At 39.0% G+C, this 16,576-nt stretch overlaps 1 protein-coding gene across 6 annotated transcripts in view; it reads left to right on the forward strand.

Annotated features, from left to right (window-relative positions):
- The window catches only part of LOC136843799 (sentrin-specific protease 1-like), a 91,386-nt gene extending 76,171 nt beyond the window's left edge, over positions 1 to 15,215 (forward strand). For 5 of the 6 annotated variants that reach the window (XM_067112550.1, XM_067112554.1, XM_067112551.1 and 2 more), the window contains 2 exons: positions 2,318 to 2,404; positions 11,812 to 13,975. In XM_067112550.1, coding sequence (XP_066968651.1) covers positions 2,318 to 2,404; positions 11,812 to 11,970 — 246 coding nt within the window. In that variant the 3' untranslated portion in view covers positions 11,971 to 13,975. Of the gene's footprint in view, positions 1 to 2,317; positions 2,405 to 11,811; positions 13,976 to 14,659 lie in introns of those variants that run through there. The other variant, XM_067112555.1, reaches the window with a different exon arrangement.
- Positions 15,216 to 16,576: the final 1,361 nt, after the last annotated feature.

The following is a 16,576-nucleotide window of genomic DNA, read 5'->3' on the forward strand; positions in this document are numbered from 1 at the left end:
ATGATTGAAAAAAGGTTATTGGTGAAGATGGAGGACCTGATGTTGGAAAGTCAGGCTTGATCCTGCTGCAGGAGGAATGGGGTTTGATTCATGTAATGGAGAGGAGAGGTTTTACACGACTCATTTTCTTGAACTAAGAATCCAGGGTAGGTTGTATAGAAATCTTTTTTTTTTTTTTAATTGTAAATGGCTTTGTAGCAGCTGAGACCTGTAATTGCACAGTAAATTTCAGTGAACCCCCGTGTGTTAGGACCTTGTTCTTTAAACTTTTACTGTTCATGCTTTTGTAAGATAAAAGGCTTTAGCTAACTATTTTGTCATAAACATTTTTTGGTTCTGGATTTGCTGTGTCCCAGTCTTTGGCAGATGCAGTCATCTGCTTCTCTAGTTTCTTTGGGTATCCACTGGTCAGTTCTTTGGCATGGAAGTCTAGTAATTCAGTGATATTCATCAGTGTCCAACTGCATTTATCAACCACAGCTTTCCTGTCTTTGTCAACATTGTCACCAGTAAAACAAAAAACCCTGTGCAAATTGGGGCACAATTTTTCCAAACACCTTTCATATTAGATTCCTATACTTAATCCAAAGAATTGGCAATGTTTTTTATGACGTCTCAAATATTGTCACTCAAGTCCATTGCATTATCTTGCTTAGTCTGACTGCTTTTAGGAATTGTGTCACAAATAATTGACTTTAAAGGCTAGGACTTGCTGGTCTTGGTGTTTAGGGATAATTATGACCTTTACATTAGGGTGAACATCATCCAAATTGCTTGAATCCCCAGATGCATTGTCAAGTGTGAATAGAATTTTAAAAGGAATATTCTTGTTCTTGCAATAACGCTGCAGCAGGGATGAAGTAGTAGGGAAAGTTCCCCTAATGATACAGTGAAGTGTCCTTAGACATATGGAGCTTTATACAAGAAATTCCAGGATGCATCCCTCCAAGCAGTGATGTTAATCTGTCCTTTGCTAGCATATGATGTGGAACCAATTTTTCTATTTTCAAAATGTGGTTCATTTTGGAGTTCCTTTTGGACATTCTTTTCCAAAGTAATATAGTTTTTTCCATTGCACTTACATCAATACTCACTGTGTGCTGAGCTAGGCTAATCAGGAAATTACAATGATTTTGATCCTTTAACCAAATGACTAATAGCCTGTAGGTAGTCAGCTGCTTTCCCAGTCACCAGTGAAACATCATAATTTTTCTGTTGCCTTATTATCTGCTGTCATTTCAGTTGTGATTATTGTCCTTTTCTTTGATGGATCACTAGTGCTTTCATTGGATTTTCACTTTAGAGGCAATGGTATGAATGCTTAAAATTCAGAACTTGGAAAAATACATAAGTTGATGAGCTTATCTTAGCCTTGGCAGGAGTTTGTTTCAATTAAAGTTGGCTTCAGGCTCGAGCCAAGGAATAACCAGGTCCTCAGAGTTTTTAAATTTATAACAAAGTAGTTCACTTCTTCATTATTCCAAACCACTTTATTGAACTGGGACTCATTAATATACAGGTACTTTAGTCCTCTACATACAAGCAAGTTTTGTTCCAAGAGTTGGTATCTAAGTTGAATTGGTTTGTAAGTTGAACACAGGTAGACTAAGCATCCAGCATTATAGTTAGCTTAAGGTATATAGTACTGTGAGGTAATAAAGATTTCTGTCAAGGTAATTTGATCTTTACTCATAAGATAAAGTTTATAATTAAAAAAATCTGAATATTTTCCTTGAAAAAGTGGCAGTGAAGTACATGAAATAAAGTTTATATAACCATATATCATGCAAAATGTAAGTTTATATATGGGGAAGTTTGTAAGTTAAAAGTTTTTATGTAGAGAACTTCCTGTAATAGGCTTTATTGGTGGTCCTTCACAAGTAAGAGCAGTCTGTAAATTGTACATTGGCAACCCAGAGACTGTCTGCACAATTATCAGTTACAACAGTAAGCCAGCAGAATAATTGACAAGGACAAACAGTTGTTAATATACAATTCTTGAATTAAGCTTGAAAACCAAGCGAAACACACTAAACCATACAGCACTTGACATAATAGAACAACTTGAATCAGTAAACCATTGATTGGTGAAGCAAATGGAAAGTAGTTAAGCCAAACTTGGTTTAAATCTTTGTATATTTACTACTGAATCTAAAGGATTTACCACTTAGCTTACAATACTTTCTAGATTTGTGGATGCTGACCAAACAAAAGTTATCGCACAAATACTGTACTATGCATGCTATGCTTTAAGAATATGTGGATTTGCACTAGTATTACTCTTCTTCATAACTAATTAAGTAACTTTTTTCCATAGGCTTTGGTGAAGTATTTGGAGTCTGAACATCTTGACAAAAAGCAGTCCAAATACGACACAAGTGGTTTTACATTGGAGAATGTGAAGGTGAGATTTTTCCTATTTTTATTCTGAGAAAATTATTAGTAGTGTACATGATATCATGGGAGATTCATTTATTTGTTGTGATATTGGTAACTTAAAATTGGTTTATTTTTTAGTTTATTGGGTCGAGGAATTGTTTGGGCATATATTGTGCTGCAATTGTTATGTGTTACAAGAACTTACAACTGTTAATTTATTTTCAAGTTGCTCGAAACTTACAAAACTGTAGAGGTTTAGACTATTAAACTATCGTAGATGCCAGATACTTGTTATTACTAGAGTCTGATGTTAGTGCATAGTGTAGATAATTTCAGATTGCAATTATGATGATTGTCCTGGGGTATTTGTCATTAGTAAGTGCTCCATTCGGTAGAAAAAAATGTTAATAATCTTCTCTAGAACTGTAGTGGTAATTTTATCAGTGAGTAAACAGTCCTTCTCATATAACTTTGATTCAGGTTTGTTCAAAGCATGGCCCTCAGAGCTAGGGTTAGATCATAGTAGTGGTCGTAGTTTTGCATGGAAATGTGTAGGAAAAATTTTAATGATATATTTGCAGGGTAACTCAGTAAACAGTATGGCTCATTGACCTCCTATATTGAATTTTATTTTTAGTTTTCTTTATGATGGAATTACCAGTATATAACCTGGTTTTGAATTAATAGCATCACTACTCTACATGTTGCATAGTTTCCCATGTCCTCATTAACTCTGTTTAAGTATGTACCTCTGCTGCAGTACTTTTCTATGTTGGAGAAGCTATCAGTGTGTTTTGAGAATGTTGGTGAGATGTACCCAATTGCTTATTTTCTTGAGAAGGCTAAAGGAAAGAGGGAATAATACAAAGAATGAGGATAAAGTTAGCTAAGTCTCAAATAAGGAAGGCAGTAGAACTCAGGGAAAACAAGTAAGAGATTTTATATAAGTGACTTACCAAGTAATTACTTAGCTACAAGCTTCCTACCACAGCAGTCTAAAAATTCAAATTTCACGGTGGCACTACCATGGCTTGTGTAGATGACCAGGTCCTGCCCACATTCGGGACTGACAGGTACAACTCTGCAAAGAGCTTCAGTTCGTTTTCTGCCGGCTCCCGATCAACATCGGTGGTTGTTGTGCAATCATTCATCATTTCTGGATATTTGTTTCAATTCTCTTTGGTGAAGTATTCAGATTTTGTTTTTTCGGTCTTGCACCGAGGGTTTTGTTAGTAGTTATATTGTTAGATGGTTAACTGTTTACTGATTGCTTAGGATGTCAGATTCTAGATCTTCCAGTGTTTGGTATTGCTCCGAAGGATGTAAGACTAGTTTAGTTAAGATCACTTAGGACTCTCACACTAAATGTGTTAAATGTAGGGGGCAGGACTGTAATAAAGACGTTACTTGTTCCGAATGTCAGGATTGGGATAACCGAAAATGGAAAGTGTTGAAATCTCACTTAGTTAAGTTAGAGAGGGATAGGAAGAGGAAGGCAGCCCTTAGAGCCAAAAATAGGACTAGTTCTGAACCTATGCCTTCTTCTGCAGTAGAAGATATTGCTATCTCTTCTCCTCAAATCTCGTCTTTGTCTCCTGTCCGCAACCCTCCTACTTCTTTGCCTCATACCCCTGTACTAGGTTCCCATGCTTCCCAGTCTTGACACCATTGCCAGCCTCAAATCTAGGTCAGACCAGAAATTTGAGTTCTTAGCTAACACGATTATGGAGTTGGGTGTTTCTTTTAAAGCTTTTTTTAGAGAAAGCTTCTAGTGTCCCTAGTGTTAGTGCAAGTGCAGTGCAAAGTGACAATGCTGTGCATGTTGAGGAGGTGGCTGCCCATCCCACTAGCATTCCTAGAAGGTCCCTGTCCTGTTTCTCCACACAGAGAAGAAGACATACCAGAGGTCCAAGGGAGGCTGGTGGGGTTTGCCCACTGGTAGTCGACCCCTCTGCCGACCCTGTTGCCCATTCCCAGGCATCAGCAGAGCACCACTGGAAAGGCACCTCAGTTAGTGCAGTGCATTTGTTGTCAGACTCGGACGGATCGTCTCCTGACAAGAAGTGCCAGCAGCACTGACTTGTCACCTCTTGGCCTCTGAAGAGGCACTCGGCTGTTGTGGACAGTTCTAATCCTCCCATCAAGAGGTATAAGGAGACAAGTTTTAGCCCTTATTTATTTATTTTTATTTATTTATTTTTATTTATTTATTTATTTTTATTTATTTAATTTTTATTTATTCATTTATTTTTATTTATTTAATTTTATTTATTTATTTGTTTTATTTATTTATTTTTATTTATATATTTTTTTTATTTATTTTTATTTATTTATTTATTTTTTAATTTATTTATTTTTTTATTTATTTATTTATTTAATTTTATTTACTTATTTTTATTTATTTATTTTTTTTCATTTATTTATTTTTATTTATTTCAACCCTCGTGCAGCTTCGCTGTTCCGCTACCACCCGTCTCTTCAGTGTGTCCCCAAGAGAGTTCTTGGGACAATCCGAAGTCTCTTGGAGTTCTCGAGCTTCCAGTTTTAGTGGCGAAGCACTCAGACCTTCCTAGTAAGTGCCCGTCACCCTCTTCTCATTGTTCTCTCACTCCAGAGTGCCTGTCTCCATCCAGGCACATGTCGCCTGTTTTGGCGCCACAGTCTTCTGCACCTACCCCTTCAGTGCCAGCTTCAGTCTGCTCGGCGCCAGCTGCAGAGTGCCAGGCACCAACCTCCCCACTTCCACAATTTTTGACTGGGAGACTCTTCTTTAGTCCCTCTTCATCGTCAGCTTGAGGAGCTTATGGGGTTTTTTGAGGAAGAAATCTTCAACCTCCAAGGGTAAGGGCACTTCTTTGTCGCCAATTTCATCTGATGAGGAAGAAGCTGAGCAAGACACCGCCCCTTTTTGGCTTATTCCAGTTTGCTGAAGTTCTTTTTAGCAAACTTTCCAGGCTTTTTCGAGCCTGCTTCTCTGGATTCACCTGCTTCTACATTCCTTATGAGGAAATGAGCTTCAGGTAGTTCTTGTCTCCCCAAGTTAGTGTTTTCCTCCTTCTCGAAGAAAGTCCTTTGAGAGGTGGATGAGTGGTTATCCACAAAGAGGGAGCAAGGTAATGCTACCTTTGCCTTCCCGCCTTCGAAGCTGTTAAAGAGTAAGTACCATTTTTACGCCACCAGAGAGTTGCCTTCCTTGGGAGTTTCTGCCCCCATTCAAGGGTGGGCTTCCCCGGTTTGGTTGATGCAACAAGTCGTGCTGCATTCTCCTCAGCAAAGATCATGTTCTCCTCGCCTGATCTTGACCATTTCATTGGGAATCTTTCTAAAGTCTTGGAGATCTTTAGCTTCCTTGACTGGACAGTGGGAGGTTTGGTGAGAAAAATTGAAGACTGCCCGGGCCTAGCAGAAGATTTCGCTGCCGACTGGTCAGGTATTTTATCCTGCACTGACAAGGCAGTCAGGGATGGTTCTGCTGAACTCGCCTCCCTTTTCTCAATGGATTTTAAAGAAACAGGAGCTGTGGTGCTCTTTTGCCACAAAGGGAGTAACTGCAACTCAGAAGTCGGCTCTCTTATTCTCCCCCCTTGACAAGACACACCTCTTCCCTCAGGACACTGTCAAGGAGGTTTTGTCAGCTCTGCAGAGGAAATCTATGACGGATCTCTTAGCCCAGTCTGCCAAACACCCGAAGGAGACCTCTTCTTTAGTTCCCAAGTCTTTCTCGCCCTTGCAGTCCCAGCCCTTTCGTGGAGGGAGATCAAGACCCCGGTCTAGACCTTGGACAAACCTTTGTCCCCCATATAGGTCCATCAAGAAAACGACCAGCAAGCCCGCCACCAGGAAGTGAGAATTTTGTTCTTTGCGTCCCTGTTGGAGCCAGGCTACATCTCTTCTGGGAGGAATGGAGCTGCAGAGGGATGGAACCTTGGGTTGTTCAAGTTCTGAAGAGAGGCTACTACATTCCTTTCAAAGAGAGGCCTTCTTTGGCCAAATCACTGATCACCTTGATGGCTTACTCGGCAGGGTCCAAGAAGGTTTTGGCTCTTTCTCAAGAGGTCGAGTCCCTTATTCGAAAAGGGGCAGCAGAGGAGGTAATGGACAAAACATCGGAGGGTTTCTGCAACTGACTCTTCGTAGTCCCCAAGTCATCAGGGGGCTGGAGGCCCATTCTGGACATCAGTGCCCTGAATTTGTTTGCTGTGAAAATGAAATTGCACATGGAGATGATACGCTTGGTCATGTCCTCTCTCCATCAGGGCGACCAGATGGTCACCCTGGACATGCAGGATGTGTATTTTCACATTCCAATCCACCCAGACTCCAAAAAATTCTGAGGTTTGTCTTTCAGGGCAAAGTTCTCCAATTCTGGGCCCTTTGCTTTGGTCTGTCCACAGCCCCACAGGTCTTCACTTGGATTCTCACTCCTCTTGCCAGATGGTTTCATCTTCTGGGGATAAACATATCCCTCTTCTTGGATGATTGGCTTCTCCATTCCAGTTTGGAAGAGCAGTGCATGGAGGACTTAAGAAAACTCTTCGCCAAACACAGGAGTTAGGCATTTTAATCAACCCTCAAAAGTCATAGATGACACCGACACAGAGGATTCCTTATTTGGGGATGATTCTGGACCTTAGAGCTTTTCAGGTTTTTCTCTCTCTTGACCTGTTCAGCTGTCCAATGGATTAGTCTCCTGGGCAAGCTGGCCTCAGTGGAACAGTTGTGAAGTTGGGCAGACTTCACATGAGGCCACTGCAATTTTATCTGAAGGCTGTCTGGTGCAGGAAGACCCAGTCGGACTCCTTCATCTTCCCGATCTCGTCGGAGATCAAGGAGGATCTTCGATGGTGTTTGTCAGAAGAGCGACTTCAGGTAGGGATTTCTCTTCTTCCTCTGTGCCCCAGCCTAGAATTTTATTCCAACACCTCAGATCTAGGTTGGGGAGCCCTGCTAGGGAGTCAAAGAGTCTCAGGGACATGGACAAAGGAGCAGAAGTCGGTGCACATAAAAGTCAAAGAGCTGAAGGCTATTCACCTGGATCTTCATTCCTTCCCTTCACTAGTGACAGGCAAGACGGTAGCAGTTTTCATGGACAACACCACAGCTTTGTCCCATGTCCACAAGCAGGGAGGCACTCATTCCTTCACTCTTTGCGAGATGGTGAAGGACCTTCTTCTCTGTGCCAAGCAGAATCAAGTCACAATCATTCCTCGTTTTGTCCAGGGAAAACTGAATGCCCTGGCAGACGAATTAAGCCATTGCCATGAAGTCCTGCTGACAGAGTGGACTTTAGACCCCCCTAGTTTGTCTTGATCTATGGAAGCAGTGGGGCAAACCTTCCATAGACCTCTTCACAATGCAGAGGACTCACCATCTTCCTCTCTTTTGCTCCCCGGTTCCAGACCCTCTCATATGGGCGATGGAGGCCATGCTTTTAGATTGGACGGGCTTGGACATTATGCTTTCCCTCCATCCGAGTTGATTAGGGAGGTGATCAACAAGTTTTCATCTCATCTGAACGTCATGGTGACTCTTGTGGCACTGTTCTGGCCCAGAAAGGAGTAATTCCCGGACCTGCTGTGACTTCTAGTGGACTTCTCGAAGCTGCTTCCACAAAAACAGTCGCTGCTTAGACAGCCCCATTTCAACAGGTTCCATCAAGGGTTGTCTGTTCTGGCCCTGACAGGGTTCAGACTATCAGGAGCCCTGTCAGAGCAAAAGGCTTTTTGCAACAAGTTGCAGAAGCTATTGCTAGATGCATTAGAGCTTCTTCTAGCAAGCTCTATCAGTCCAAATGGACGATTTTCAGAAGATTGTGCAGCTGCAATCACATCTCATCTTCTGAAATGACTATAAGCCAGATCGCTGACTTCTGCTTTACCACAGGACCTCCACCAGGAAGCTGTTGCCCTGCTGTTAAGGGATACAGGTAATGCTTAGTTCAGTTTTTAATCATGGAGGTTTGGACCTGTCTTCCAATCAAGATCTCAGCGACCTCATCAGATTTTTTGAGACTTCCAAGCAACAGAAACATGTTGCAGTGTCTTGGAATCTAGACATGGTTTTGAAGTGGCTCGCTAGCTCCTCCTTCAAGCCCCTTCGCTCAGTTTCTCTCAAGAACCTCACTAAGAAGACTCTTTCCAGTGGCGTTGGCTACCGCCAAACGCATTAGTGAACTCCAAGCCATAGACAAGAGAGTTGGGTTCTCGCAAGGGGATGCTATCTGCACTCTATCCCTTGGGTTCCTTGCCAAGAATGAGAATGTCTCTAATCCCTGGCCCTGCTTGCTTGCCATTAAGAATTAATGGACATTCCTGGACTGGAGGAAAAAGAGAGACTACTTTGTCCCATGAGAGCCTTGAAATATTACCTCCACAGGACAGAGAAGATGAGAGACCCTCAGACAATCTCTGGTGCTCTGTGAGGAGCCCCTCACATCCCCTTTCGAAAAATGCCCTGTCGTTCTTTTTGAGAAGCTTAATTATGGAGGCGCATTCTCAGATTCAAGATGTCTTACCATCTTTTTGGGTAAGGGCTCACGAGATTCAAGCTGTCACCACGTCTCTAGCCTTTCGACATAATATGCCTGTAGCAGCTATCCTGCAATCAACCTTTTGAAGGTCCAAGTCAGTCTTCTCCTTGTATTACCTCAAGGACGTCGAAACTGTTTTCGAGAATTGTAGTACGCTTGGACATGGTGCCGACATGGTGCTGGGAGAGGACGCATAGGGGGCTCTCTGTCCCTCTGCTATCCTCTCGCCATGTAAGATGCTGAGTTTAAGGGAAGTCTGGGAGTACGTTGTACCTGGAACACCCGCCAGTTTTTAGTGGTTGGGGTGTGGGTTTTTATTCCAGTGTAGGTGACAGCATTGTTTTTTATTCTGGTCTTTGCCCAGGGCAAGGGCACCATTTTTTAATCTGTGTCAACCATCAGTGAACTAACATGGCTGCCAAGTACCCACTGAAGTGGAGGGGATTCTGGCCACACTGTCTACAGGTTAAGATGAGCACCGACCAGAGGCAGTACCCGCCTGCAGTTGCTCTCTTACCAGGTAAGGTACAACAAGCATTATACTTATGCTAGCAACTTTTCTATTTCAAAGTCATTACTTTATTAATGTTTTGGAGTAGATCATGTCCATGTTACTCATGTGGAATCAGCTATGTAATTACTCGGTAAGTCACTTAAGTAAAAATGACATTTTTACTATAAAATAAAATTTTATATATACTTACCAAGTAATTACATAATTTGTAGCCCTCCCTCCTCCCCTCATATGGACATCAGGCCTAAAACAAGTTGTACTGTCAGTCCCGAATGTGGACAGGACCTGGTCACCTGCACAAGCGATGGTAGCGCCACCGTGAAATTTAAATTTTTTAGACTGCCACGGTAGGAAGCTTGTAACTGTGTAATTACTTGGTAAGTATATATAAAACTTTATTTTATCATAAAAATGTCATTTTCATAGCTGGTGATAGATAAAAATATTCAATAAACTAAACAATTCACAAATTGCCAATTTCCTTAGAATAAATATGGGAGTTTTGGCCTTGCATAGGAAGGGAGGAAAGCCACTGCAGTGGGGTAAAAGACTAGTTACTGCGTGATGGATGAGTTCAGTGTAAAACTGTAGCAAATGGGATGAGGGAAAAACCTACAATGCAGATTCGGTTACTCAAATTATGTTATCTATCCAAAACCAACTTGATGCAACTTCAACACCTTATATACATATTGTTACAAGAGAAAGGTTGTCTGAAGTTTATAAAGAGTAGATGAGTTGGATGGGAGAACAGAAATAGATAGAAACCATGTCGTGAAGGCATTGAAATATACTACATGATTTGGTCCCCAGAACTGAGGTGCTTTTGAGAGTCAGTGGTGGTAGGTATAGAAAGAGGAATTCCAGATTTTTGTGAACAACTAGATGTAGACTAAAGATTGATGAAAAAAAAGAGGGAAGACTTTGTGAGAGAGGAATAGGACCTTGAAGAATTTTGTTAGAATATGGGAAGATACTTTGTTGTCAAAAACATTGGAAGTAAAGGAAAAACAGATATGAGTTTCCTTAAGTAAGGCTTAACACTTCAGTGGTGACCCTATCTTTGCCATGATAATGGTCTTTTAAGGTTTTACACTGGGCAACTGCTGTTGATATTGTACCAGAGTATGTACACCAGTTTGTATGAAATCGCAAATTCTTCATGCACAAGATAGCTGTAAAAGGAATAATTATCCTTGTCACTACATCACTTATTGTATGCCCTTATGGATTTTACAATTATAAAAATGTTTGGAGATGGAAGAGAATGTTTACTTCTGAACAAAGATAAAATCTTGATGGAATATGCAGATCAGGAAAACACCGAATTTACAAAACTGTCTTAATAAAGTGCCTCAATTATCTAAAGAGATGGAGGTTACAAAACTGTCTTAAAATATAAGTTTATATTAACAAAATGTACTGGAAGTTTGAAAGTCAAACATTCTTAGGAAAAGATTTATTTTCAAAAAGTAGTTGAAAAAGAATTACTCAGATAAATGAAAAAATAATGCCAATAATGAATAAAAATATGATTCAGTACTGTATACCCATTAAAGACATAAACAGAGTCTCATTCCTTGTGATCCTAAACAGACATCCTGTGATGATTGATGTAGTCTAGCACTTAAAAAAAATTGCACTTAAAGAAATGAAAAAATAATTTAAGTGCATTCATTCTATTCTTCATATGTTCAGTAATATACATGCAGCGTAATACTGTGTTAATGTATTCATAGCTATTTATGTATTCCTAATAATTACATCAAATGCCATAATTTTCGTTCTTGGAAAATTCTTGTGAGCCAAACATTTCTTCTGTCTTGGAAAGAATACTTCTAAAATCAGATTGGCTGACTAAGTTACAATGGAGATCTGTTTGCCAATCACACCCCTTTAGATGTAAATGTTGAATGAAAGATGCTCAGTTTGAAATTTTTCACAATCAGTAAGTAGTCTTGAAAGGGTTTTACATTGTTTTTTATCCCTGGCTGCACTGCTTTCTGTCTCTTATATTCATCTTACTACCTTGTAGTCCATCCTCTATTTTTATCCATTGAGGACCAAATGCTTCAAGCCAGTTTAGAAGTGCCACATTGGTCTGGGCAAATTGCTTTAGAATGTTAGTAATATGTAAGAGATAAGATGGCCGATACATCAACCCCATATTTTCTTATGGTCCCGAGCTATATTAATGTTTCAAATAATCGATCATGTTTTTGATTTATCAAGTAAGGTTTTGTAAAGATTTGTAAGGATTTATATTTTCAAAACTAGTTTGTTTTTACATACTGTTATGTAGTAAAAGCAGTTTTAACTTAGTTCACATTACAATTCCATTTCCATTTTAATACGTATATAAAGTGCTATTTTGGTTTTCTCTCTACAGAATATCCCACAACAAATGAATGGATCTGATTGTGGTATGTTTGCTTGCAAGTTTGCAGAATACCTTTCCAGAGATGCTGAAATAACATTTGATCAGCAACACATGCCATACTTCAGAAGAAGAATGATTTACGAAATAGTGTCTGGTAAATTGTTGTAATGCAAAGAATGTACTATGAAGTTGAATTTTGTCATACATGTGTAAGCAGGGAACTATTTAAAACTACAAAGATATTTCTGTTTAGTGCTGCTGCTTCATTCATGTACATTGATAAGTTTAAGGGTCATCAGTATGACTAAATGCAGTATTACACCAGGGTCATGTGTACAGTTAAATTGTCCCAGTATTGTGTTGTGATCTTCAGGAAGGAAAGACTTCGTGTGATTGAGCAAAATAGTATTACATAAAGAACAATTATTGGCAAGCAAGGAGAATCTGTTTGTGCTGTGACCATATCCTGTTTTTGAATCCAGGGAACTTTAAAAACTGCATGACAGAGCTGAATGGGATATAGACTTGAAACTGATTCAAGGATGTCTTAGTGTAGAGGAAATGACCATGCACTTACTGATACAGAGATACTGCATTCTTTTACTTTTGTGTTTTGCTGAGCTGAAAGAAAGAGAGCTTTTGTAATAAGTCAAGTTTGTCCTGGCTTAATGCAAGTAGCCAAGCACTTACTGGTATGGAGATATTTATTCTTTTTATTTTTTGGCAATAGTTACATAATGGAATATAATATGTGGCCTATGACAAAGACATAGTAAAGTGATTTGCCTCTTTTTGTATCTGAAACTTGTACAAAAATGTCACTACATCAAGTATGGATCCAGTCGCTTGTGCATGTTGGGAGTAGGGTGATGTGAGATTAAGTACAACACTTATAAAGGTATTGCAAGCCAAATGTATAAGTAAGAGTTCAGATCCAAAAATGTCATGTACCTACAGCCATAGGGTAGTTATAAAAAGAATGGGAACTGTAATTTGAATCATATGGAGTGTTGCATAATGAAACTGGTTCTTACTGGCGTATTGTTTCAAGCTTTCATGAAGATACTTAGCATTGAGAATGATTGTAAAAATAATATTCTTCCTCATGAAAAAGTACTAAAGTTAAAAGTTAACATCTTCTGATGTGCTGTAGACATCAGTTAATAGGAAATCTTATGCAGACATTAATTAATAGGAAATCTTATGCAAATGTGAATGGCTAAGTTAGAGAATAAATAATGCTGAGCACTGGTTTGCCCATTAAGAATATACAGCTAACATCTCCATCTGGAGCATGTGTTCTTGTGACAGCCTTTTTGGGCTAGGTCCTAATAAAGAATTGCTTGTACATTCAGGCACAGTGATGTCAAATATGGTTATGAGTGTGAGAATTTATTTCCTTATTTTTGTTCATGCACAAAAGGTAATGTTGTGTATTCAGTATATCCATTGCTTATATGTAAAGCCTTTGAAAGATTTTTGTTAGATCATAAAAGGAGAATTCAAGAGTTGAAGTGGAGAAGATGAGAAGAGGTCAAGTCAGAGCAGTGTATTATGTAAAGTCATTAGAAATATTTTTTCTATGGTTGTAATTACAATTGTGATTCTGTTCACACTATCAGCAATTAGGAATAGTAGGACAGGAAAATTTTCTTTGCATCAAAGAAGCTTTGGTTTCTGGTATGTACTTAGTTAACTGTGTTGGTTATAGATAAGGGCAAGAAAACTCAATGAGATAATGGTAGGTATGGATATGGATTAATGTGTATATTTCATGCCAGAAATTCTTCAAAGATCGTAAGAGGTCCTAAACAGATGGTAACATGAGTCCTAACTAAGTTGTACAAAATACTTTGTCTTTTGCGTGATGGAACATAAAGAATTATTTTGCAGGACTGTTGTGTTTTAACTTTGTCAAAGTAATAGGCCGCTAAAGGATGAACACTGGAATACTAGTAGTTGCATTCAAAGGGTTTAATTATGAAAATTAAAAGAATTTGTATAGTGTATTTGGTCAGTGCATTAATTGCCAGCTTCTCTCATTACACCATAATATTCTGGATCCATATCTGTTTTAGTAACAAGTAACCTTCTTTAGCTTAGTAAGGTTTAATCTGGTTAACTTTGCTCTTTTGTACCAGCATGTAGGTGTGAAATAAATGTATACTAAGACCTTAATGTTTCTAACTTTGAACTTCATTCTTAAAGTATTACAGAACTGTTGAGTCTTGTAGATTTGTAAAGTTCTTAGTGCTTCTAGTTAGATGTAAACTTTAGATTTTTTTCTTTAACAACAGTTCCTTGTATTTGATAATTATATTGATAAGCGGGCATAGATCCTAGTATCCCAAAATTTTGAACACACTATGTATAGTGATAGAAAATATTATAAATTCTAGATTAATATATTAAGTAAATGCAATGGCTTATATACAAACCTATTCACAAAACAGCCGTTAACTATGCAGGATGGGTATATCCAGGTACTTGAAGTAAAAGATTCCAAAATGAATGGTTCCAATGTATATGCTCATAGATCTTATTACTTGATGTACTTATCAATGCATCCTACTCTGCTGTGCCTAAAAGACAGCTACTGTGCAGTATATGCATCCAAGTGCATGAAACAAAAAGTTCCTAAAAGAATGGTTCCACCATACATGTTCATTCAGTTCCTTTTTACTAAAAGTACTTGTCAATACTCCTCATTCTACTCTGCCAATCTTCATCTGAAAGTGGAGAAGAAAGGAGAGCACTAGAATTTATGGAATGGATTTGTTTAAGATCCTGTTTTAATGTAAAAACAGTTTATTGCAAGCCCATTCATCGTAAGACAACCTGAATTTCTTTTTTTTAGAGGGAGGAAAAGTAGGTGAGCCAGTAAAAGGAGACATCACTGCTGAAAGTCCGTTAGAAGGAAAGGAAGAGGAGGAAGAGTTGAATGGCAGGTCCAAAAGGAGTACTTCCATGCTTAACCCTTTTGCTGTTAGTCTGTATTCAGCACTAGTGACGAGAGCAGTGTCCTGCTAATCATGTAACTGACTAGTTTCTCCCTTTTGTATTTGGGCTCTGATCCTTTGTTATTTTCCTTACTGTTGTAATAGTACACAGTACTATTATGTTATTACATTGTTTTAATATAGAAGAGTGATAAAATATGCAAAGGATATGTAGGTAATTATTCAAATACTGAATTATGTAGCTTTTATTGGGGATTCATTGCTGTGTGGTACCTCTCAAAGCTAGAAGTAATGCCATTTTCGTTATTCAATATAAAAATCTTTATTACAAACTTTGAACGTTTTCTTTTGGTGAAAAATTTCAGCTGGAAGAATTCACAAAAAAATTAAAAAATAGACTTGGCATTCTGTAAAAAATTAGAAATTATTATCTTCAATAAAAGTTTCAGAGCACCAATTTTTATGAACTGAATCTTTAGTGGTCTTCTATTCGCAAATTTTGTAATGTTTTCTTTGTTAACTCACACCACCTCTGGTGCTTGACTAAAATGCTTCATCGTCTGTCATTTCCTTTGATTAATGATCGTCTCTGATAAAATCTGAAGTAAGAAAATTACCCAAGGTAGGTTTGTCTATAACTATGGTAGAACAAACATAACCTTATCCACTACTATCACTATTAGAACTATCTGATAGCTCGGGTCTACTACTATCGTCGTAATTTCCAAATACAAGCCTCGGTACTACTTCATCATCGAGAGAGCTCATCCCTCTGTAGCATTTTGATGGTTACTGATGGTCTAGCCCTTGTCCTGAGATTATCCGTTAGTTGGAAATCAACTGTTGCCCTTTGTCGCTAGAACATAGACAAAGCTCCTTACAGTGATGAGGAAAATGCAAAATCTGTTATAAGTCACCTAACTAGAATCAAAAGAATGATGACTGAGATCAGTCCCACACAGCGAAAGGGTTAAAGCCTTGAAAAGAAAGGATCTTCAGACACAGGGCACTCTCATAAGCAGTGGGTCTGCAGTGGAAGATAACCCCAAAGACAGGTACTTATTGGAACCAAAGGGATGAAGCAATGAAATTGGGTAAAAATGTCCTTGATGCCAGATGTGTGATGAATAAATATGACAAAGAGGGAGATGAGTGCTGTAAAACCATATCCAAGCCAAGAGCATTGGTAGCCATGATGAATGAGCTGCAAAGAGAGCAAGTCCATAGCCTTGGTAGTGCCAGCACAATGAAATAACCTTGGCAGAGAGTCTGGCAATACTGGTTCTCACTCTAGATATGGGCAAAACTTTGGGTGACAAGGAAGCACTTTTATCCAGAGCCCAAGTTCTGAGCTAAGAAGGTCCCCAAAGGATGCCAGGGCACAAATCCAAGATATCGCCTCTGTTGTCCTGAATTCGGTATAGTTATTGTTGATGAGATGTTGCAAAAGAGTTGATGGGAATAGAAACAGCAATCACATTGATTCCCAATAAACTTCGCTCGCCAAAGCTAAGCTAGATAACCTGATGATTAAAAAAAGCTGACTAAGGGTGAGGATGAAGCTTGCAGGAAAAACTCGCAACGTAAAGAAGCCCATGACATCCATAATAAGTCTCAAAAGGCCCAGAACTGCTCTTGCTAGGTTCAGAAAAGGTATGGCCCATTCAGATTTTGACAGAGCCTGAAAACTGACCAGCAGCTGCCTCAACAGATCGAATGGTGAACACGTAGGTGTCCCGTTTGGACAACCTGAAACATGACATGCACTGTTCAAGCTGCTGAGGCTGATAGCAGAAGACTACAACTTTGCAACA

This window comes from Macrobrachium rosenbergii, chromosome 12, assembly GCF_040412425.1.
Source record: "Macrobrachium rosenbergii isolate ZJJX-2024 chromosome 12, ASM4041242v1, whole genome shotgun sequence".
Classification (NCBI taxonomy): domain Eukaryota; kingdom Metazoa; phylum Arthropoda; class Malacostraca; order Decapoda; family Palaemonidae; genus Macrobrachium; species Macrobrachium rosenbergii.